General features: G+C 59.7%; 2 protein-coding genes across 15 annotated transcripts in view; both read left to right on the top strand.

The window, feature by feature from the left end:
- Positions 1 to 13766, top strand: part of AGRN (agrin) — a 78422-nt gene extending 64656 nt beyond the window's left edge. Inside the window, exons 22-40 of the mRNA XM_050714879.1 lie at positions 1588 to 1702; positions 1995 to 2114; positions 2361 to 2705; positions 3621 to 3813; positions 4297 to 4512; positions 5015 to 5244; positions 5718 to 5852; positions 5966 to 6059; positions 6324 to 6488; positions 6664 to 6775; positions 7450 to 7461; positions 8371 to 8487; positions 8660 to 8849; positions 9231 to 9318; positions 9735 to 9758; positions 11110 to 11139; positions 12061 to 12285; positions 12873 to 12976; positions 13609 to 13766. Of these exons, the coding sequence (XP_050570836.1) occupies positions 1588 to 1702; positions 1995 to 2114; positions 2361 to 2705; positions 3621 to 3813; positions 4297 to 4512; positions 5015 to 5244; positions 5718 to 5852; positions 5966 to 6059; positions 6324 to 6488; positions 6664 to 6775; positions 7450 to 7461; positions 8371 to 8487; positions 8660 to 8849; positions 9231 to 9318; positions 9735 to 9758; positions 11110 to 11139; positions 12061 to 12285; positions 12873 to 12976; positions 13609 to 13766 (2673 nt within the window). The remainder of the gene's footprint in view (positions 1 to 1587; positions 1703 to 1994; positions 2115 to 2360; positions 2706 to 3620; positions 3814 to 4296; positions 4513 to 5014; positions 5245 to 5717; positions 5853 to 5965; positions 6060 to 6323; positions 6489 to 6663; positions 6776 to 7449; positions 7462 to 8370; positions 8488 to 8659; positions 8850 to 9230; positions 9319 to 9734; positions 9759 to 11109; positions 11140 to 12060; positions 12286 to 12872; positions 12977 to 13608) is intronic.
- A 5642-nt stretch (positions 13767 to 19408) lies between these two features.
- The window catches only part of LOC118253407 (tyrosine-protein phosphatase non-receptor type 11-like), a 52582-nt gene continuing 50613 nt past the window's right edge, over positions 19409 to 21377 (top strand). For 9 of the 14 annotated variants that reach the window (XR_007709091.1, XR_007709089.1, XR_007709086.1 and 6 more), the window contains exon 1: positions 19547 to 19691. Coding sequence is in view for 7 of the 14 variants with exons in the window: in XM_050714947.1 (XP_050570904.1) it covers positions 19678 to 19691 (14 nt within the window). In the remaining 7 variants the exon portion in view is untranslated. Of the gene's footprint in view, positions 19692 to 21377 lie in introns of all 14 variants that reach the window. The other 5 variants (XR_007709084.1, XM_035557731.2, XM_050714940.1 and 2 more) reach the window with 3 other exon arrangements.

Below are 21377 nucleotides of genomic sequence, written 5' to 3'. Positions count from 1 at the left end.
TTCTGGGCTTGGCAAGAGAAAAGAGGGCCCCGCAATTCGGGGCAGCCACCCCACGAAGGCAGGGGCCAGGCACTGCGCCCTGGGTGTGCCAGCATCACCCGCTGCTGTCCCGAGCACAAAAACTGCTCCTCAGCTTCTCCTTTCCGTGCTCAGTGACCTCTTCGTTGCTTTCCATCACACAAGAGCACAGAAACCTGTTTGCAGAAGGCTCCTTGGAGGAGCACCACCCCATGTTCTTTTTTTTTTTTTTTAAAAGAATTTAGCCTGCAGAGGTTGGGGGCGAGCACGGCTCCTCTCCAGGGTGTGCGCTTTCGTGGGGTGGGCGCTTAGAGTGTAAGGAGCTGGTACACAGCCCGGTCGTGCCCAGCAGGTACCCTCGGGGAATTTTATTATTAGCCTACGTGCATTATAGGCTCTACCACGTGCCGTGTTGGTGGGTTGCATCCTTCATCACGTGCTGGGTCCGAACTGCTCCTTTTTCAACTTGATCTCGGTGGGGGGGCTGTCCAAAAAGAGGTTCTGCCTAACACCCTGGATTTTCCAAAGCTTCTGTAACTCCACGAAAAGCCTGTAGACAAAACCACGTCCCACGTCCCTTTGCCCTTCTGGTTCAGCTACGCAGCTTGGGATAAAAAAAAAAAATCCAGTCTCCCACCTTTATAGAGCAGTCCCCCGCGTCTCCAGCTCCTGGAGCAGGGGGCTCGGAGCTCTGTGTGTGTCTGGGCACGCCGAGGAAGCCCTGGCAGGGGTAACAACATCATGGTGTAGCTTGCAGCGTGGTTCAGTAAATAATAAGCATCTCTGCGAGGAGATTTACATTTTTAGAGCTGCTTCCGTGCTGCGCTGGAAGCTGGCAAGCCCCCAGCACAGCCATATAGGCAGATGTGCCATATGGTTCGTTCAGTTCTCTGTCACAAAATCAATATTTCCCAACACAATGGTGCCTTTTATCCGAGGACCCAAACCCGCGCACAAAAGGCTTCGTTCCCCGGTTCATCCCCTTTCCCCTCCGAGGCCAGGGGAAGGAAGGGGTGGCCTCCAGCTGCGACGGGTGCCGGTGCCACGCAGGGCTGGCAGCATTGCCGGCAGGGGTGCTGAAGCCCTGTCCTGCTGGGTGCTGTGACCTGCTGTCACTGTCACCGCGTGCCTTCGGACAAACCCTGCAGCCTCGGAGAGTGGAGCCTTTTAGCAGGCGGGTGCTTAAAGATGCAGCAGGGCGCCCGATGGGATTTTCCAAAGCATCTAAGCAGGTTTACCCAGCTTTGGGAGAGCTCAGGAAGGCTCAGATGCCACGCAACAGAAAATCCCTGCACGAACTGCAAGGTGTCTCTGCCCACATCTCCCCTGTGGGGTGCAGCTCACTTTCCCCGTGCTGCGTCCTGGTCCTGTGCTAACCTTTGACTCCAGGCCGTAATGAATAGAGACCATCCCAAATCCTTCTCGCAACGGTTTTAATGCGACCCCAGCTGGGCTGAGGCCAAGAAGACTTGCTGAGACCCCAAATCTTTTGCTGAAGGAACCCAAGCCCATGACCTGGGTCTCCCCATTGATCAGTTTGTCTCTCCTCCCTCCCCTCGCCTCCGTCAGCTGGATGAGCTGTTCCGCAGCTCCGACATCAAGAAGGATTTCAAGAGCATCCGTGTGCGGGACCTGGGGCAGAGCAGCGCTGTCCGTGTCATCGTGGAGTCCCACTTTGACCCAGGTAGGACCCTTCCCGGCAATGATTCCCCATCAGCCTGGGGACGGGGCATCACTCCCAGTGCCAGAAACTAACCTGAGCACCAAAAAGCCCCATAAAAATTAGCCAGGGGTGTGCCTTTTGTCCAGCAAAACCAAGAGGCGCTGGGAGGAGCTGTGCCTGGAAGGCTGGAAGCAGTTTTTTAGGGCAAGAAACGGTTCAGGCACATCGCGGGGAGGTCGGGAAGGGAAAGCTGCTGGGTGGGCTCCGCATCCTCATGTTTGTCCTCCTCTTTTCTCCTCCTGGCTGTGAGCAGCCACTTCCTACACGGCAGCGGACGTCCAGGCGGCCCTGCTGAAGCAGATCCGAGCTTCCAAGAAGAAAACCATCCTGGTGAAGAGGCCCCAGCAGGAGCACATCAAATTCATGGATTTCGGTGAGCCCCAGCCCTCAAGTTGGGCACAGTGGGGACCCCCACCCCCCACCGCCCGGGCAGAACCCAGCCTCGCTGCGGGTTCTGGAGGGCAGAGGACGGGGGCTCCCCTCCTTTGGTGCACACCACGGCCGGCAGAGCCTCCAGCCAGCCTCCCCTCTGCCTCCTCACCCCAAACCCGACCTCCTTTCCCCCCTCCGGAGCATCTTGCAAAGCCCCAACCCCTCCCTGCTCTTTGCTGCCTTCCAGACTGGATCCCCAGGCTCTTCACCACCACCGTCACCACCACCACGGCCACCACCATGGCCCCGGCCACCACCCGCAGGTACACCACGGCCTCCGCGGCCACCACGGCCCACGGCTTGCGCCAGGACGCCGCGGCTCGAGCCAGCACCAAGCTGCCCGGCCCCCTGAGCACCAGGAGACCCAGCTCCACGCTGCCCGCCGCCCCCCGCCGCAAGACCCCCGGCACCAAGAAGCCGCCGCGCCCCTGCGACTCCCACCCCTGCCTGCACGGGGGCACCTGCGAGGACGACGGGCAGGAGTTCACCTGCAGCTGCCCGGCGGGCAAAGGGGGGGCCGTCTGCGAGAAACGTAGGTGAAAAGTAGGAGAAACGGGCAACAGCATCTTTTTTTTTTTTTTTTTTTCCTCTGGCAGAGCAGCCTTCGGGGCGTCAGCAGCGGGTGCGTGGCCGTGGGATGGCGAGGGACTGAAGTGGGGACAGCGAAGTCCCCCCTAAAAAAGCAGGGGAGGGATTCTCTTAGGGCTTTTTGTTCCAGAATTTGGGCTCCAAGGATGCAGAGAGGCTACAGCCGGGAAAGTGCAGCTGTATGGTTGCCTGTTTTCTGGCACAATCTCCCCAAGTATTTTGGGGCTGGTGCAGGGATGCTGCTCCAGCCTGCGCTGGCTGCTTGGGCATGGAGAGACCTGGGGCACCATCAAACCCAGCCCGTAATGAGTGCTGGTGCTTAAACCAGCTTTACCCCTACCCAAAGCAGGCTGTGCGAGCTGTAAGAGGCAAGGTTTTAAGGGGAGAAGGTGCCAGGAGCAATTTCTCTCTGGCTGTGCCATTGCAGTGCCCTGAGCACGGGGATGGTGAGCTCCGTGCCGGTCCTGTTAATTTTAACAGGGCTCGTCCTTCCAGATCCCTGCGAAAATCTCAGCTGCAATAAATAAAATCCCGGGGCACTGAGCATAAACCTGCCACGTGGGGTCCTGGGCGGGCAGATAGAAGTGGTTGGGGAGCAGGGAAGGGGAGCCGCAAGGAGCAGCGGTGTGGAGCACGGGGATGTCCAGCAGGGTGCCGGGTGCTTGGAGCTGGCGGGAGGACACCACTGAAATATGGGGGAGGCAGTCCCATGAAGCCTGGGTGTGATCTTTCTGGGGATTTGCCATCACAAGAGGTGTTGGGGACCACCAGTCCCAGTGTCTGGGAGACTTTATCCCCTCTCCATCCTCATTTTCATCCTCTGCTTCTTCCCCTTTTCCTTCCTCCCCGCCCCCGGCAGCGATCCGGTACTTCATCCCCAGCTTCGGCGGCAAGTCCTACCTGGCCTTCAAGACGATGAAGGCGTACCACACCGTGCGCATCGCCGTCGAGTTCAGGACCGTGGAGCTCAGCGGGCTGCTGCTCTACAACGGGCAGAGCCGCGGCAAGGACTTCATCTCCCTGGCGCTGGTCGGCGGCTTCGTGGAGCTCCGGTGCGTGCCCTTGTCCCCCGTCCCGGTGGCACAGGCTGCCAGGTTAAGGGAGGGTAGCATTAAATGGTCAGGAGGATGAACGTTTTCTTTTTTCCCAGTGTATTAGGAATATTTAAGGGGATTCGTTGCCTTCTGGCACTTTTCAAGAGAATTAATTTGCTTGTTTCGGTTTGAATTTTGAAAAGCTGAAAGGCGTGGGAGGGTGGTTTCTGGGCAAGCGAGAGCTCTTTTTTTGGCACCCTTCTGGCACCGGGAGAAGAAATTCAGGGGAAAAAAAAAAGGGGGGAGAAAAGCCCCAGGAATCCGAGCTGAATTTACATTTCCAGTTCCCAAAAGGCACGGATTCGAGGCGAGGTGAGGTGGAGGGAAGAGCTCTGGAGACCCCAAAATCCAGACAGGATTTTGGCAGATTTTTGGGGAGGAGGCTGCGTGCTCCCAGCACCTCCGGGCTGTGGCCACGAGCCTCCCCGTCCTCCCCTCCAGGTTTAACACCGGCTCCGGCACCGGCGTGGTGACCAGCAAGGTCCGCGTGGAGCCCGGCAAGTGGCACCAGCTGGTGGTGAACCGCAACCGGCGCAGCGGCGTGCTGGCTGTGGACGGCGAGCCCCACGTCAGCGGGGAGAGCCCGCCGGGCACCGACGGCCTCAACCTCGACACCGACCTCTTCGTTGGGGGAGCGCCCGAGGACCAAATGGCCGCGTGAGCAGGGGGACCGCTGCGGGGTGGGGGGCATCCCTGGGGAGCATCCCTAGGGGGGAGCATCCGTGGTGGTGTGAAGTATCCATAGTGGGGTGCAGCATCCCTAGTCAGGTACAGCACCCCTGGTGTGGGGTGCAGAATCCTGGTGGGATGCAGCATCCTGATGGGGTACAGCATCCCTGGTGGTGGGATGCAGCGTCCCTCGTGGGGTACAGCATCAATAGTGGGTTGCAGCACCCCTGGAGGGGTGCAGAATCCTGGTGGGATGCAGCATCGCTGGTGGGGTACAGCATCACTAGTGGGGTACAGCATCCCTGGAGGGGTGCAACATCCATGCTGAGGTGCAGCATCCCTGGTGGGGTGCAGCATCCCTAGTGGGGTACAGTGTCCTCCAAGAGGGGTTTCTCCGCTTATTCCCCTGAAAGCATCACCCAAGTGCATGTGGGGTCCCCCCGTATTTTTCCCCCAAGCCCCAGCCCACCGTGCGCTCTGTCCCCCTCAGGGTGGCGGAGCGCACGGCGGCTACGAGCGGCCTGAAGGGCTGCATCCGCCTCCTGGACGTGAACAACCAGCTGTACGACCTGCGGGAGAAAGGCAGCGACGTGCTCTACGGCAGCGGGGTGGGCGAGTGCGGCAACGACCCCTGCCACCCCAACCCCTGCCACCACGGCGGCATCTGCCACGTCAAGGAGGCCGAGATGTTCCACTGCGAGTGTCTGCACACCTACACCGGTACGGGGAGGGGGGCGCTGCTGGGGGGTCCTGGTGCTGCTGGGTGGTCCTGAGGGGTCCCAGAGGTTTTGGGGTCACGGGGAGCAGCAGGGGGAGGAGGAGGATGTGGTGAAGTCTTGGCAGTGATTCCCAAAAGTGTAGGATAAAGTCATGTCCAACGGAGATGGAATCATTTTTGGGCATAGAGCTGTCCAGATGTGGATGAGACAAGGGTCAGGATCTGTCCCCAAAAATTCCCCTGGTATTTTAAGGCAGCGCAGTGCACTGTGGCATGGGCCATACACCTCCCCTTTTGTGGGGTCATCTGCGAGGGGCTTCTTGGGCTGTGTGAACCCGACCTGGGATGGGACAAAAAGTTTGGCAGGGCCACCAGGAGACCTCCCATCCTGTGCCCGCCCCAGAATTAGGGCTGCCTCTGGCCATATCGTGCCTGCCGGCCGTTCGGGGTGCCGACGTGAGCCCTTGTGCCGCAGGTCCAACGTGTGCTGACGAGCGGAACCCGTGCGAGCCAACGCCGTGCCACGTCTCTGCCACCTGCCTGGTGCTGCCGGAGGGGGGATCCATGTGCGCCTGTCCCATGGGGCGCGAAGGGGACTTCTGCGAGCGAGGTGGGCCGGGGCCGGTGGGGCTGGGGCTCTGATTTCCCCAAGCCGGGAGCCTTTGCTCGCTGGCTGAGGCTGTTCTGCCTCCTCTTCCTCACCGTCCCCTCGCTTGTGCCCAGTGACGGAGCAGGACCTCACCATGCCCTTCCTCCCGGAGTTCAACGGCTTCTCCTACCTGGAGCTGAGCGGGCTGCAGACCTTCGTTCCTGACCTGCAGTAAGTGCTCAGCCACGTGCCGCTGGCGATGAAACCATCGGGGCTTTGTCCGCAGGACCCCAAATTGCCAGAATTGCTGTGCTGAGGTGTGGTGGGCTGGAGGAGCCAGCACTGCTGGCTGCCATCCTGAAGGTGGCAGAGGCACCTCCTGCACGGCAGATCCTCCCGCGGGCTCGGATGGGTGGCAGACGCCTTTGGGGTGGAGGAAGGGAGCGCGTGGGCAGCTGGTTCGGAGGGTATCCGTCATCCTCCTGCCCCCAGGGACAAAATGTCCATGGAAGTGGTGTTCCTGGCCAAGAGCCCCAGCGGCATGATTTTCTACAACGGGCAGAAGACCGACGGCAAGGGGGACTTTGTGTCCTTGGCCTTACACGACGGCTACCTGGAGTACAGATACGACCTGGGCAAAGGGGCGGCCGTGCTCAGGTAAGGGGGGGCTGGGAGCAGGGGGCTGGGGGCAGCAGGCAGGAGAAGGGCCAGTGGGGGCTTCCCGTGGCCAGCACTGGCCCCGAGGGCTGAGCCCATCCCTGCATGGATGTGATCCGGTGTTGGCTCACGGCAGAGCTCTCACCCACGTCGTTTCCTCCCTTCTCCCCACCAGGAGCAAGGAGCCAGTTCCCCTCAACACCTGGATAAGCGTTTTGTTGGAGAGGAACGGGCGCAAGGGGGTGATGAGGATCAACAACGGCGAGAGGGTGATGGGAGAGTCACCGGTACGTCCACAGGGCAGGGGGAGACGGTCGGAGCTCTCCGGGCTTCTAACCCTGCTCTGCACCCGCGTGAAACGAGCTGGGAAGTTCTCAGAGCCATGGGCTTTTATCCCCGGAGGCGTGAGAAGGGTGGAGGAGGAATGCGTGGAGGGGGAATTGGGGACCTGGGAGAGAAGGATGCTGTGGGACAGCAGCCGTGCACCTTCCCAGCGCCTCGTCTCTCCTTGTCCCTCCTCCACGCAGAGCTTTGCAGGGGACACGGCCGCCACGGCTCTCAGAGTCCCTTTCCATGACTCTCAGCCCCTTTTCACGACTCTTGGAGCCCCTTTGCACAGCTCTCGGAGCCCCTTTGCGTGCACGCAGGAAGAAGTCACCGAGCAGCGAAAACCCGACCACTCTCCTGCTGCCGAATCCCTCCTTCCCTGCTCTGTTCCCAAACCAGCAGCTTGCCTCTGACCTCTCGCCATGCCCTGTCCCCTCCGTGCTCCTGTCCGTGCACAAGCCATGGCTCTGGGGATGCCGGCCCCAGCCACCCGCTGCCCCCTGCAGCCCCCTGCCCCCCGCCGGCAGCAGCCCTGCATGTTATGACGTTACCCACTGACCTCCCGTTTCTCTCTTTCTCTCTCTCTCTCTCCCTCTGATTTGTATTTTTCCCTCCCCTGCTGTCTGGATCCCAGAAATCCCGTAAGGTACAGATAAGTATCACCCGCCACCTCCATCCCATCTGCCATCGGCACATCGCTCTCTTTCTGTTTTCCATCCAGACCCGTACCCCTGCTCCCTTCCCCTCGGACCGAGCATCTTTAGGACCCCCGTAGCTTAGAGACACCCGTTCCCTCTCCCTTCATCCATTTCCAGCCAGTCGTTGCATTTCGTTGTTGTTATTTCAGAAGCATTTCAATTAATCCGGTCATGTTCCTCGCGTTAACTCCACGAAGCATTAGCTAGCGACTCACATAACCACGTCCCTGGACCCCTCCAGGGGGCACAGGAGGGGACGCGGCTCCTGCTGTGGGGCTGCAGGGTCTCTGTCCCCAAATCCAGGGGGGTCTCTGTCCCCAAATCCAGGGGTCTCTGTCCCCAGATCCCAGCTATTCGCTGCAGGGGACCTGCGGCACGTGGGTCAATCCAAGCTGGATCCCTTTGGTACGAGTTTGGGTTCAAGCAGCAGCCCCGGTGAGACAGGAGCAATATTTCTTCACCTGTCACACAAATCCCGAGACCTCCACGCCCGAGAGCATTCGAGCATCATCTCCCCGAATTAAATTCGCAGGAAAATCTTTCCCTGGCTCTCCTGCTGCCAGGCGAGACCTCGCAGCTGGAGTTTTTTTGGAGCTCCTCAGCCCCTCGGCAGCCTCCCCTGGTGCCAGATGCACGGCGCTCGCCCGCTCCCCATGGTCTGTGGTGGCCCTTTGGTGGCCCACGGCTACTGGTGGCCAGCTGGGGCGGGGCAGGGGCTGCACCTGAGAGCCCAGGGGCTTGGAGGTGGCTGCGGTGCCCGGGGATGCACCCTGGAGGGTGGAGGCAGGGTGGAGGCCATAGCAAGGCCGTCCCCCCGGTCTCGCATCTCCTCCCATCTCACCGTGTCTCCTCGCCAGGTGCCCCACACCTTCCTGAACCTGAAGGAGCCGTTCTACGTGGGGGGAGCCCCCGATTTCAGCAAGCTGGCTCGAGCGGCCGCCATCTCCTCGGGCTTCAGCGGAGCCGTGCAGAGGGTAGGGCCCTGCCGGGCAGCTTGGTGCGGGTGTCTGGGTGCCGGGGGTGCCGTCCACACGGGGGATTTGCGGCTCCCAGCGAGCACACCGGACTGGGAACGGCAGGAGGAGAGGCAGGGACGTGCCGTGGGGACGTGGGGGCGAGGGCTGACCCTGTGCTTCCCCTTGGCAGATCTCCGTCAAGGGGGTGCCCGTGCTGAAGGAGCCCAACATCCGCAGCGCCATCGAGATCTCCCCCTTCCGAGCCCACCCCTGCACCCAGAAGCCCAACCCCTGCCAGAACGGGGGCACCTGCAGCCCCCGGTTGGAGAGCTACGAGTGTGCCTGCCAAAGGGGCTTCTCCGGGGCTCACTGCGAGAAAGGTGAGGCCGGAGGGGCTGGGACCTCCCCCCACAACCCCAAGGCTCCAGCGTGCTCCTGGGGGGTGCTGGTGGCAGCAGGATGCTAACCCCAGCTCCTGCTCCGGGCTCAGAGATTTGTGCTATGCAGGAGTGATGGCTCCTGGCCTCAGGGGTCCCTTTTCCCTTCCCTCCCCGAGTCGTGCCCACCACCAAGCCCCCAGGTTCCTCCCCAGTTTTAGCCAGGAAGTCACCTCTAAAGCCCCAGTAAAACTTCTCCTGGGGCTGGCTCGGTGCTGGCATGTCCCTGGGGACAGCAGGTCTGTGCCTGCCCTGGATAAAGGGGGGTTTTCCTGGCCTGGCCACGCTCTGTTCCCTGACAGCTCCGCATTTTCCCACTTCCAGTGCTCATCGAGAAGGCAGCTGGAGACGCCGAGGCCATCGCTTTCGACGGCAGGACGTACATGGAGTACCACAACGCCGTGACCAAGAGGTAACGCTGAGCCGAGCCACGGCCAGGCAGAGGAGTCGGGGTTTTGGCAGGAGCAACAACGGGGCTGAAGGATGCCCAAAAGCAGCGCCCAAAGGGGGGCGAGCCAAGCGGGTGCTGGGACCCCCCAGTTCCAGCCGGTAAAAAGCTGCCCCGATGCCAGAGCAGCACCTGGCCAATGTCAGGTCTGGGTGCTCTCCCTCCTTCTGGGGGGCACGCTCTGGTTTGGGGTGAGATGAGGCTGGACGTGGCCAATGCCCAGCCCCAAGGTGCTGAGCAGGGGGGGCTGCGTTCCCTCCCTCGCCCCCTGTGACCCTCCCCGCTCCGGCGCCGTGCCCGAGGGCAGCGTCTGCGTCCCGTCTGTCGCTCTGTCTGTCTGTCTGTCTCTTCTCAGTGTCCCTGTCTCTTTCATTTCCAAGCCACCTGACCAATGAGATCCCCGCGTAAGTACAGCCCGCGCCCCCCCAGGCCCCCCGCCAGCACCCTGACCCCAGCCCACCCATGGGACAGGTGTGGGGACACTCGCCAGGGGCTGCCGTGGGTGGGATCCCCGCTTCGGGGCAAGGACCTCGCAGCTCTGCTGGCTCTGCAGGGGCTGCAGGAGCTGTGTGATTCCCCTTTGCTGCGGGGAGATGTTGTCCCAGCTGCAATTCAGCCTTCAGACGGGTGAGCACGGAGGAGGAAAGGTCCCAGGGGGTGAACCTCTCCCATCAGCAGCAAAGCGTTGGAGAGGGATATGAGCAGGGCTAGTCCTGCCTTGGCTTCCCAGCGTGAATTTTGATTATTATAGATATTATATATTATTGTAAAATCGATGCATCCAGCCTGGCCGTGCTGGGAAAACCTTCCTGAGTCCTTGGACGTGTGGTCCATGCCACCCCTTGTGATGTGCAGCACAGCACAGGGGGCAGCAGGAGGGCTCGGGCAGGCAGACAGGGGGTTAGAGGGTCAACACCAAGGAGCCACGAGCCTGCAGCCCAGCAGAAAGCTGCTGCCTTTGCATTCTGTCCCCCGCGGGGAAGGTCGCCCTTCCCAGCCGCTCCCCACCTGAGCCAGCCTGTGCCCGTTTCGGCCATGCATGCCCCGTCCTGCAAAGGGAGCTCAGTGCTTCTCCCCCGGTCCCTCAGCCAGGATTTTGGCAGCTGGGGCCCTGAAGGGCTCCTTGGGCTGCCCATAAAAAGTTATCCCTTCTTCCCGGGGACAGCCAGCGGGAGTGCCTAGGGCAGGATTAAGGCTCCAGTTGCTCCCCTGGGCGCTGCCGGCTGCGACATGCCCGTACATTTTGTCTCGAACACACATTTTTATCCACACGGATGGCTGGAGCTGGCTGCGGCGCTGGAGCCCCGAACGCCCGCAGGCAGTGCCAGCAGGACAGCTGTGGCTCTGGGTTTCCCCTTCTCCACGCACTGACTCAGAGCAGCCTTACGTGACCGTTCCTGTCCCAAAGAGCCAGCCGGGGGCCGCCCTTTTGGGGCAGTGGTCACTGAGGACCCAGGGGTCCCTTCCCCAGCACCGCTTCCCATCCCCGGCCCCATCCCTGGCCGCGCATCCCAGTGGTGTAGCGCGGGCGAGCGGGGCGACCCAGGGGGACATTTGCTTGGTGACAAGATGGTGACATGCTAGTGCCCACCCTGGCTAAAGCAGCGACTTGCAACCCCCACCGGCTGGCTTAAAGCTCAGCCCCGAGGACCGCGGGGGTCCGGGCTCCCTGCTGGTCGGTGCTGGGTGGGAGGGCAGGGTTCCCCCGCGCCGCCCCGCGCTTATGGCACGCTCCCCTTTCTTCCCGCATCTAAGTCCCGACGAGGACTACCCCGCCGAGCCCAGGTGAGTCCGTGCCAGGCTACCAGCTTGTTCCCCGTGCTCCGCTGTCACCCTGCGTGTCTGTGTGTCCGTGTGTGCTCTGTGTGTCCCTGCTCCAGGCTTTTTACCCCTAAGGGATCCGGCTCCGAATACGACGAGGGCGAACACGGAGGGAGCTCCAGCAGAGGAGCAGCAGCTCCGGCTCTGCCCCTTGCTCCTGGGGGGACGTAGGAAGGCAAAAATGGGTGAGGGGGAGGCTGGGGCATGTGGTGCCCTTGTCCAGAAGTGTCCCTTGGGAATAAAAAGCCACCCGTGTTGCCTGTGTTGTCCTGTCCATGTGCACGTGTCGGCGGCGTGGCGGAGCAGCCCCCAGGGGCGGATGGTGACTCCATATGGCCACGTGGCCAGTGGCCAAAAGCCTTTTTTTGGTCGGTTCCAGAAGGGACTGAGCAAAGACGGGGATGCCAGCGTGGGGAAAATCCCGTCCTTCATTCCTCCCTCAGAAAAAGGTGCTGTGTCCAGGAGGGGGAAGGCTTTGCGCCTCTGGACACTCTCCATCCCCTTGGGTTCCTGTTGGGTTTTGGTCAAGCCAGCCTGGGGTGCCGCAGCTTCTGGGCTCGGTGCCTCCGCAGAGGGCAAAATGGGGGCAGTAACCCCAGGCTGTGACTTGGGATGTTCAATTTGGATTTTTTTTGGGGGAAAAAAAAAATCATTCTCAAGGGAACTGGGCAGCTCCTGCCCTGGTCTCTGCATCCCTGGTGCCTCCAGGCTCAGGAGGGCAGAGCCCAGGTGCCCCCACCTGTCTCTGGCACCAATTTTATGGGTGGGAGCTGGGTTGGGGACCTCCAGGGGACCCTTTCTTGGACCCCACAGGCTCGTGCTCTGCCTCGTGCTTTTGCAGCCGTGTTTTAACCCTTCTCCCTGTTCTCCCACCTCCCGGCGCAGCGAGAAGGCCCTGCAGTCCAACCGCTTCGAGCTGAGCATCAAAACGGAGGCCACGCAGGGCCTGATCCTGTGGAGCGGGAAGGGGCTGGAGCGCTCCGACTACATCGCCCTCGCCATCGTCGACGGCTTTGTGCAGATGACCTACGACCTGGGCTCCAAGCCCGTCGTCCTACGCTCCACGGTCCCCGTCAACACCAACCGCTGGGTTCACATCAAAGCCTCCAGGTGGGAAGGGTGACGAGGCTACCATGGGTGGCTCCGGGACGGACCAGCGGTGATTTAGGGTCAAGAGCCTGAGTCACTGCTCTGGCCCCGCTCCCGGGGGTCCCCGGGGGTCACTGCTCTCCTGGGATAAGAATAGAGGAGAGGCATGTGGGCAATGGGGCGCGTGCTGCGACACGCCTGCCCGAAATTCTGGGAAGTGCCAACGGGACGGGCTCGGGGGGGTAAGGAGGGTTCGTGCCTTCTCTTTGGGTTGGCGGAGGATCCAGCACGCTGCTCGGCCCCGCGCTCGGGTGGCATGGGGAGTGGTGGCTGGCTGGCATGGTTGGCGTGCCGGGGATTTCTGCCCCTGGGGGGGGGGATTTCTGCCCCTCAGGGAGGATTTCTGCCCCTTTGGGGGGGATTTTGGGGGTGTGTGGGGTGGCCGGGGTGTGCCGGAGCGTCCTGTTGGGGTGCAGCAGCCCACGGAGATTTGCTCTGGGGTGGTGGCGAATCTTGCAGAAAGCCCACGGGTATTTTATTTTCTAGGGGTAATTTTTTTCCTCTGGGGTGGTTAATCTGTGTCTCTACTTCCCTCCCCGCCGGAGCAGGGTGCAGAGGGAAGGTTCCCTGCAAGTCGGCAACGAAGCCCCCGTCGCTGGCTCCTCTCCGCTCGGCGCCACGCAGCTGGACACGGACGGGGCCCTGTGGCTGGGTACGTGGGGGGCATACAGAGGGAGCCCCTTTGGCTGGGATTTGAGGCTCCCCGGCTTGTTCCGATGGGATCCTTGGCACCCCAGGTCGCTTTGCCACGTTTGACCTTCCAGAAGCATCTCTTCTCCCAGTCTAAATTTGGAGCTTCAGGTCTAACGTGGCTTACAGAGTCCATACCCAAAAACGCAGCCTCGCCCCTGAGTAGGCAGCATCCCAGATGCTATTCCTAGTGCTGAAACCAGCCTAGAAGTCATGGGGAAAGCAATTTTTTTTTCCATGAGAAGCTTTGGCTTGGCTTCCCCACTGGCTCTACTGGAAGGCTTTGTGTTTGATCGACCTTGATGTGAAGTCTTTTAGGTTGACCCGATATTTAAAAACGCACGTTACCATTTTAAGCCTCTTTAGGAAACCTGCATGTATTGGGTGGAACTGGCATTTACCCAATTAAAATAATAATAGTAATGATAATAATGATAATGGTGATGATGATGATAGTAATACATAATATAATAGTTCTGGCAAGTTTTTTGAGGCCAGTTCCCAGGTGCGTGCTGCTGGCTGGGCAGAGTGCTGGGGCGCGGCGGCGTGCCCGCTGTCCTCGCACCCCCCAGCTCTGCTTTCTCTCTCTTGCAGGGGGGATGGAGAAGCTCAGCGTGGCCCACAAGCTGCCCAAGGCTTACAGCACCGGCTTTGTTGGCTGTATACGGGACGTGGTTGTCGACCGCCAGGAACTGCATCTGGTGGAGGACGCTTTAAACAACCCCACGATATTACACTGCTCAGCCAAATAGACCCCCAGGGACCCTTCCTTCTCCTTCCCTCCCTCCTGCCTATTGCTGTAATTATTTTCTATTTTTGTAAACTTATTGCTTTTTATATTTTTGGGGGGGAGGGGGGGAAAAGGGGGGGGAGGAAACACCTTTTTTTTGGGTTATTTGTTCGGTTGCAGTCTATCCAGGTCGGTCAGACTCTAAGCAAGCAGCAGCAACAAAGAACAAACCTTGAACCAAGTCTCCAAGAAGTGACAGAAGAACTTCCCCATTGCACCCGCATTGTAAATCTCATCCATACTTGAAGCTTCTTCTTTTTATTTTTTTCCCCTCCTTACTTGCGTTCTTGGGTCGTTGTTCATGCCGCGGGGGGGAAAGGATGCTGGTGCTGGCAAGCCCTTGGTGGCTTGGCCACTTGCCTTTCTCAGGCCTGGTCCTAAACCCCTTTTTGCGTGCTGGCTGAGCTGGAACATGGCCATCAGGTGGGGATGGCCCCACTGCTTCGGGGTCTGGCTCTGGCGAGCCTTCTCCCGGCCCCATGTTCGCCCCATCTCCCTCCTCCCCCCTTCCTCTCACTCTAATTTATGTGTGTAAGGATCTCAAGTGCTTTTCTCCTTTATGCTCTGTTCAAATCAGGGATGCCATGCACTGGAAGAGAGACCAAGGTCTGCTCTGAGCAGGCAGGAAAGCATTGCTCTTTGGTTGTCTTATGACTGTGTGCTGGACTGAGAAGGGGCTGCGAGAAATTCGGGTTTCTCTGTTGGCTCTCCTCCTCCTCCTCCTCTTCCTCTTGGACACGTGCAGAAGCAGCTGTGAAACCTCATTTCCACGCTTTGCCTTGATCCAGCCACGTCCTAACCTCCTGCTTGCCCTGGCTGCTCTTCCCAGAGCTGCCCTGTACCAAACGCTGCCCTCCCGTGCGCCGCTGAGTGCTTGCAGCACCTCTCCAGGAGCCAGGAGCACTCTCCCTGCATCGCAAACGGGCTGCGAGGGGATGGGATCAGGTCCCTTTCCACTAAAAAAAAAAAAAAAAAAATCTCGCAGACCTGTCCTTCCCTGGCCCACGTCCTTTTTGCATCTTGACCTGAAGCTTTTGCAACACCCGGTGCTATGCAGGGGCATCCACGCCGTGACCGAAGCCCCTCTGGATGCCACCAAACCAGCAGCAGCAGCAGCTCCGATGGAAACGGGCAGGGCGAGTGGCTGGGCGGGAGAGTTTGGGAGGTTTTAAACTCGTCTTCCCCCATGAAAGTCCTAAAAGTGATGCTGTGATACCAGCTGCACAGCCAGCATGTGTGCTTGTGTGTGGATGGATGTTGTGAGTGCCTGTGAGCCTGCACACACGTGAGTGCAAACACCGGGTCTCCTCTGAGTGGGAGGAAAGCAAAGGGATGGCGGATATAAAAGAAAAGCCCCCCTGCTCTCAGGTTCCTTCTCCATGGGAAGAAGTTCCTGCTGCTGCCTCGCATCTGTGTCCCCTTGCCACCATGGTGTCCCCGTCCCTGGCGTTGCTTTGTGCCCATCCTACTTCATGGAGCGCACAGGATTAGGACCCTGTCAGCAATCGCATGGCGCTGGGTGTCCCGGGGGTGATGGTTTTGCCGTTTTCCCACAAATTCCCAGCTCACCTTCTGGTTTCCCTTCCCTCTCCAAGTGTTGTTTCCGAGCACTGACCTTCGAGCCGTGAGAAGTCAAATTGCTTTTCTCAGGGCGAGCTCTGAACGTGGACGTAATGAAGGGGAACAGCACGGCAGCGAACCACTCAGCCTGCTTTTTCTTTTTCTTTTTCTTTTTAATTTAAAGGCTGCCTGGGCTCCGTTTCAGAAGTCAGAACCATTCACCTGCAGGACATGTACAAAAGGACATGTACAAATGCCCCGTGCCTCAACCAGCCCTGTTCCGCAGTTCCCTTTTCAGGGGGCAGGATGATGCTTAGCGAGGCAGGGCTGCTGGTGATCCTTGCCAGAGTTTCTTCTCTTCCTTCCTTCTTCCCAATTTTTTTTCCTTTATCTCCTCAGTTATCAATCAAAATCCTCAATTTCCTCGATCAATTCCTCTTGAAATTTTCCTGCCGCCCAAGAAAACCAAACCATAGCACCACCTGCCCCCATCCCAGCGAAACCTGGGTGAAATCTGCTTTAAGCTATTGTCATTCCTCTAAAATGGTGATTAAATGTTAGGAAGGGGATATGTTAGAGGGGATATCGTGCCCTTGGTGAGAAGAGGGCACCCAAATTTGTGTGTATCTGTGTGTGCGTGGCAATCCCACATTTTAAGTGGCTGCTGTATATAGACAGTGTGGGATGTATATAGGCAAGCCAGGATGGGGGGGGGACATTTTGATCAGGATGTACAGGAAGCCAGGGGCTAACCGGGGGTGTCGGATGAGGTGGGAGGACTTGTGAGACCCTTGCGTGGTGTTTGGAGCACGGGGCTTGAGCTGGGAGATGCGACCGTGCTGGCTGGAGCTGGGGGTGCAGAGGGAGGGGAGCACGCACGGAGGAAGCTGCTAATTTTCCACAATGCCACTGAAATGAAGCCAGGGTCACTGCAAAAAAAAAAAAAAAAATCGAAATGAAAATCAAAAAAAAAAAAAAAAGCCAACACAAACTCTGTCTGCTTTTGCTGGGGCTTGGAAATGCCTTAAAACAGGACGTCGCGTCCTCGTGGTCGAGCATCTTGAACCAAGGTCAGATTCAGCAGTGCTCCCTAGGGGCCATGCACTTAACTTGGGCTTTATTTTTAATAGCATTTATATCATGTATGTACATAAAAAAAAAAAAAGACATTGAAGTTTGTTTTTTTTCCTTTTTTTTTTTTTATTTCGATGTCCACGTGGCTTCATTTATAGGGTAAATTAATGACCGTTGTGAACTGCTGTATGAATTCTGAAGGGCAATGCACAGTAGAGGAGCAGCATGATATAACCATTACTAACTTGTGTCTTTCGTCAATCACCATGAAATAAAGTTTGAGAACTATTAAAGATGTTTTTAAGGGGCCTGGTGCTTTTTTATTCTTCTCCGTGCGCCCCGCTTGCTCCCTGTCCGTGCAGGTACCTTCTGCGTTTGCTCCATCCTGTCTCTTTGTGGATGCAACCCAGTGCTCGTAGCCAGAGATTTTGGGGCTTTGTCCTCCTCTCCAGCCACCTGATTTCACTCTGAATGTGTCCACCTGTCCAAACACACCCTAGCTTTTCCTTGCCATGCATGCTTTTATTACCTCCTGGGCTGCAATTTCAGCAGAGGTTTGGCACGGCACCGTGCCCGCACGACCCAAGCGCTGCTCCCGCAGCCTCCCTCTCACCACCAGCCATCACCCCCGGGGTTTTGCCCTCTGCAAGCCGAGGTGCCCTGGAAAGGCAGCCGCCAGCAGATATATATATATATGCAAGCAGGATGTGGTTTGAGACGTCCCAGCACCCAGGTTCCTGCTCCCAACGGGTCTCGGCGGGGCCTCTCCAGCCCTCGCTCTGCCCCCGGCGCTTCGCCGCGCTGCAAGGCCAGGAGCTTCGAGGAGCTTCGGCCCGTCGAGGGCTCGTGCAAGGTGATGGGACGTGGGTGTCCTGCCGTATGGGAGGCAGCTAATTTGGCACAGCCAGTCCTGATATCCACCGACGATGCACATTTGATCGCTGTCTGCGGCGGCTCCGCAGGAACCGGCTTGTCGGCTCCCGACGGCAAACAATGGGGCCAGTGTTGGCGCGGCCACGGGGCTTGCACAACTCACCACCGGGGCCGTGTTTCGCTCCAGATCAGCCTCCTGGTGCCGCGTCTTCTCGACAATGACCTTATTATGCTCCAGCAGGCACGGGCTTGCAAAGTCAGTGCCTCTTTCCCAGGCTCGCCGCCAGCTCGCCGCGGAGCGGGAGGAGAAAAAGCTGGCGTTGTCTCGGCCAGAATGAAAAGCCGAGCTCTGACAGCTGGATGTGTGGCTTTTTTTTTTTTTTTTAACAACACGCTGGAAAAAACCTTTGTGAGGGGAAAGAGGAAGGAAAGAAGGGGAAGAGCCACACTGGGGGCACGCTTGGGCAGGCAGCAGGCGTGACTCAGGGGAATGGTGCGGTCAGGCTTGCCGGCAGCCCTGGGCAGCCTGCTCAGCACCCTCAGGAGCATGGCGTGTGCATGGCAGGCCTGGTAGCCCAGGTCTGCTCTCCCTGGGGGCAAGGGGGCTTCAGGGATGGGAGGGCAGTTGGGTTTGGATGGTCCTGTCCATCCTGAGGGATGTACTTCCCTGCTCTGCTGCAACACAGCCTGGGCTGGCAGCTTCCCCCCTTGCATTGTGTGCAGCCCACCTGCTGAAGCAGCACAAAAAAACATCGCAGCGATGCACCTCCACATCTCCAACTGGGGAAACGGGATAAATCGGAGAGAAAAGGGGCTGCAGTGTTTGCAGGTGGACAACTTGAACCGTGAGCAGGAGGTCCCTGCGATGTGTGGGTGCCCAGCCGGCCCTGCAGACGAGCGAACAAGGGGGTCATCCTGTGCCTGCGTCGGGGTTCAGGAGGGAGTTACAAATGATTTTCAGCAGCACTGGGCACTCTGGGTGACTGCCACAGCTTAAATAGGATCTGTAGAAGCTGTCCTCTCTGCAAGCACTGAAGGCGCTCCCCCAGCCCAGGTGCACGCTCTGTAATTGCAAGACAACCATCATGCCTCCCAAGGAGCAGGTGCCCCCAGTGACCACCTGGCAGCCAGAAATGGGGCAGAAACCCCCTTTTTGGGGGACGCAGAGCAGGGTGAGAGCCCGACCAGCCCCAAAACCTCTCCTGGCCAGACACTGACCGAGACAGAGCCGGGGATGGAGCAGAGGGGTCACGCAGACAGAGCCGCAGTGTGGCTGCTCACAATGAGCTCTCAGTGCTGCGAAACAAGCCCCCGGTCAGACAGAGCGGGGGAAATGGGGAAGGGGAGGGCAGGGGTCCTTGGTATCGGGGTCTCTATTTGCCCCCTGTGCTCCTCGCTGCCCCAGGAGCCATCTGGAGGCACGCGGGGCAGGGATGCAGCCCGGCAGCCCGCTGCCAGCTCCCCGGGTATTCCCCGAATAGCCGCGGAATTCGCTGAGTCTTATTATAGTTAGAAATTGCTATTTTTGCCGCTACGGCCGGGCCAGGGGGGAGGTAGCTGCCCGTGTGCTGGCTTTTTTCTCCCTCTCGGACAGCTGGCTTTGTTTTCTCACCCAGCATTCGTGAAAGGTGCCAGATTCAGGGCATGCATTTGGGGCAATTTCTGCCTTTTCCGTCGATTTGACGCGAGTTGGTTAAAAACGCCCGAATTTACGTTTCCCATGGCAAAAAGAGCCCTGTTTGCACAAACCCTCCCGCACGCCCAGCACCCTTGCCCCAAGAGCAGCTTGGGGTCACCACCTCCACCCCCCCCACTACCTTTGGGACCCCCTCCTGGGACCACCGGGACACCAGGGCAGCCCCCGAGCTGTGGGGCGATGGGGGTAACAGCGAACGGCGCCGGGGCTCACCGGATGGTGCCCGGTGCCGTTTTTTGGTGGTTTTTCTTTTTTTTTTTCTTGGTTTCGTATGATTTTTTTCAGTGGTTTTCACAGCCAAAACCAGGCTGCGGGGAGGAGGCCGGAGGCCGGGGGTGGACTGGAGGCTGGCCGGGAGGAGGCTGCGCCCCCCGACGGGACACCTCGGGGGTGCCCAAATTACCCCCGGGGGTGCCCAAACTGCCCCGGGGGGTGTCTCTCCTTGTGTGTGTGTGTGTGTGTGTGTCCCCCCCCACGGTCAGGGGCGGGGCAGAGGGCGGGGATTCCCCCACGTCACAGGGAGGGGTTTCCCCGGAGCCCGGCTGCCCCGCCGGGGTGCGGCGGCGGCGGCAGCAGCGCGGTGCGGAGCGGTGCGGAGCGGTGCTGAGCCGTGCTGAGCCGTGCTGAGCCGTGCTGAGCCGTGCTGAGCCGTGCTGAGCCGTGCTGAGCCATGACCTCCCGCAGGTAAGGGGCTGGGGGCTGCCTCCACACCTCCCCCCGGCTCCCCCCCCCCCCCCCCCTCGTACCTCTCCGGCTTCCCACGCGCGGCTCCCCTCCGAGCGTGGCTCCCCACGGGTGGGTGCCCACGCGTGGGGTGGGGGGGGGCGGGCAAGGGAAATCTGGGGGGGCCGGAGGCGAAGCTGGGTCCCCTGCCCCAAAATCTTTACCTCCCCCCCCCCCCCCTTTCTGCTTACCCCAGCCCCGCGCCTGCTTTGCGGAAGAGCTCCGTGAGCCTGCCCCCAAGCATCTCGTGATGCTCTACCTGCCCCTGGCCCCCCCCCTCCCCCCCAAAAAAAAAAAACAAAACACGGAGCGGGGGGTCCCCAGGGGGCCCCAGCTTGCTCGGAGCAGCTTTGTGGGGTGCGGGAGCAGGATGGGGCGCTTTGGTGCCTCTGGCGTGGTGCTGGCGCCTGCCCCAGCTTCTGTTTCATGGCTTCAGTGTCTCTCGTGGGGTGGCAGCCGGAGCCCGTGGGACTTGGGGACATCTTCCCTTCCCAGTCCTTCCTCCCCTGCGATGGTTTCGGGAGGGGAAGGCTCCTGGTGGGCTCTCGTTTCGTGTTGGTTTTTGTTGAGGGCAGTAGGACAAACGCGCACAGAGCTCCCCTGGGCCGTGTGGTGTCCCCAGAGCAGGTTTGGGGTTTGGGGTTTTTCTCCAGCCTTCCTCCCACCCAGCCTCGGGGTGACCTGCAAACGCTGCTGTTACTAGTAGAGGTCAGAAGTGTTTTGAAAAACCCCGGGGAGCTGACGGATGGGTGCTTCAGGCTGAGGAACGGGATTGTTTACAGGGCAGAGGGCTCCTTTGGTGCTGGTACACGATGGGACGTGGGGCATGGGCCCCCTGGAGCACACGGTACCTCCAGATCCTCCTCACGGGCATTTCTGCAATGCCACCATTGAGGGTTTTGGGGTCTCTCTGCCATCCAGCACTCGCTGTGTCCCCTGTACAACAGGTGCCGAGCGGTGTTTTGTGAGCATCTGTGGTTCAAAGCACCCAGAAGTTTAGGAAGAGGCCGGGCTCTTCTATTTCTCCCCTATAAAAAATGCACGCTGACGGGTGATGGAGTATAAAGCTGGGGCTTGGAGCCCCTGGATTTCGTTCTGGTAGCGCTCTCCGTGCCCACAGGCAAGTCAATATTTGCCTGCGGTGCCTCTACCTTGCTCCCTCCACCCTCCAGGGCAGCAGGCTGCTTACAGGAGTCCCAGAAAACCTGTCTAGTTATTGGGGTTGGTGCGGAGGGGTTTTGTGCCGGGGGCTGGCCTTGCCTCCCAAAATGTCGGGTGCCCACTGGGTCGGGATGGCATCTTCCCCTTCTGCCTGCATCCTGGGCGATGCTGCGCTCCCCCAGGTGCACCCGCTGAGCTCAGCACCTGCCCCAAACGTCCCCCTGGCCGTGCCCGCGAGGTCGACGCTCTGGGGTGCTCAGCCAGGCTTTGGAGAGGGTCTGCTGGGACCAGTAACACTGGTGCTGAGCACTGGGTGCTGCTTCCCACCTCTCCTCCTTGCACGGGAGCGCATCCAGGGGGGTCCGGGCGGAGATGCGGTGCCTCCCCAGCCGAAGGAACAGCTTTACCCCAGGATAGTGCCCACGAGTGCCAGATCTTTTCAAGGAGGCCACGTGGAGGGAGAAACAAACCCATTTCTGGGTGCTC

Source organism: Cygnus atratus, chromosome 21, assembly GCF_013377495.2.
Source record: "Cygnus atratus isolate AKBS03 ecotype Queensland, Australia chromosome 21, CAtr_DNAZoo_HiC_assembly, whole genome shotgun sequence".
In the NCBI taxonomy this organism is placed as follows: domain Eukaryota; kingdom Metazoa; phylum Chordata; class Aves; order Anseriformes; family Anatidae; genus Cygnus; species Cygnus atratus.
Note: the sequence above shows the minus strand (reverse complement) of the source record. Positions and strands in the feature narration are given on the sequence as shown.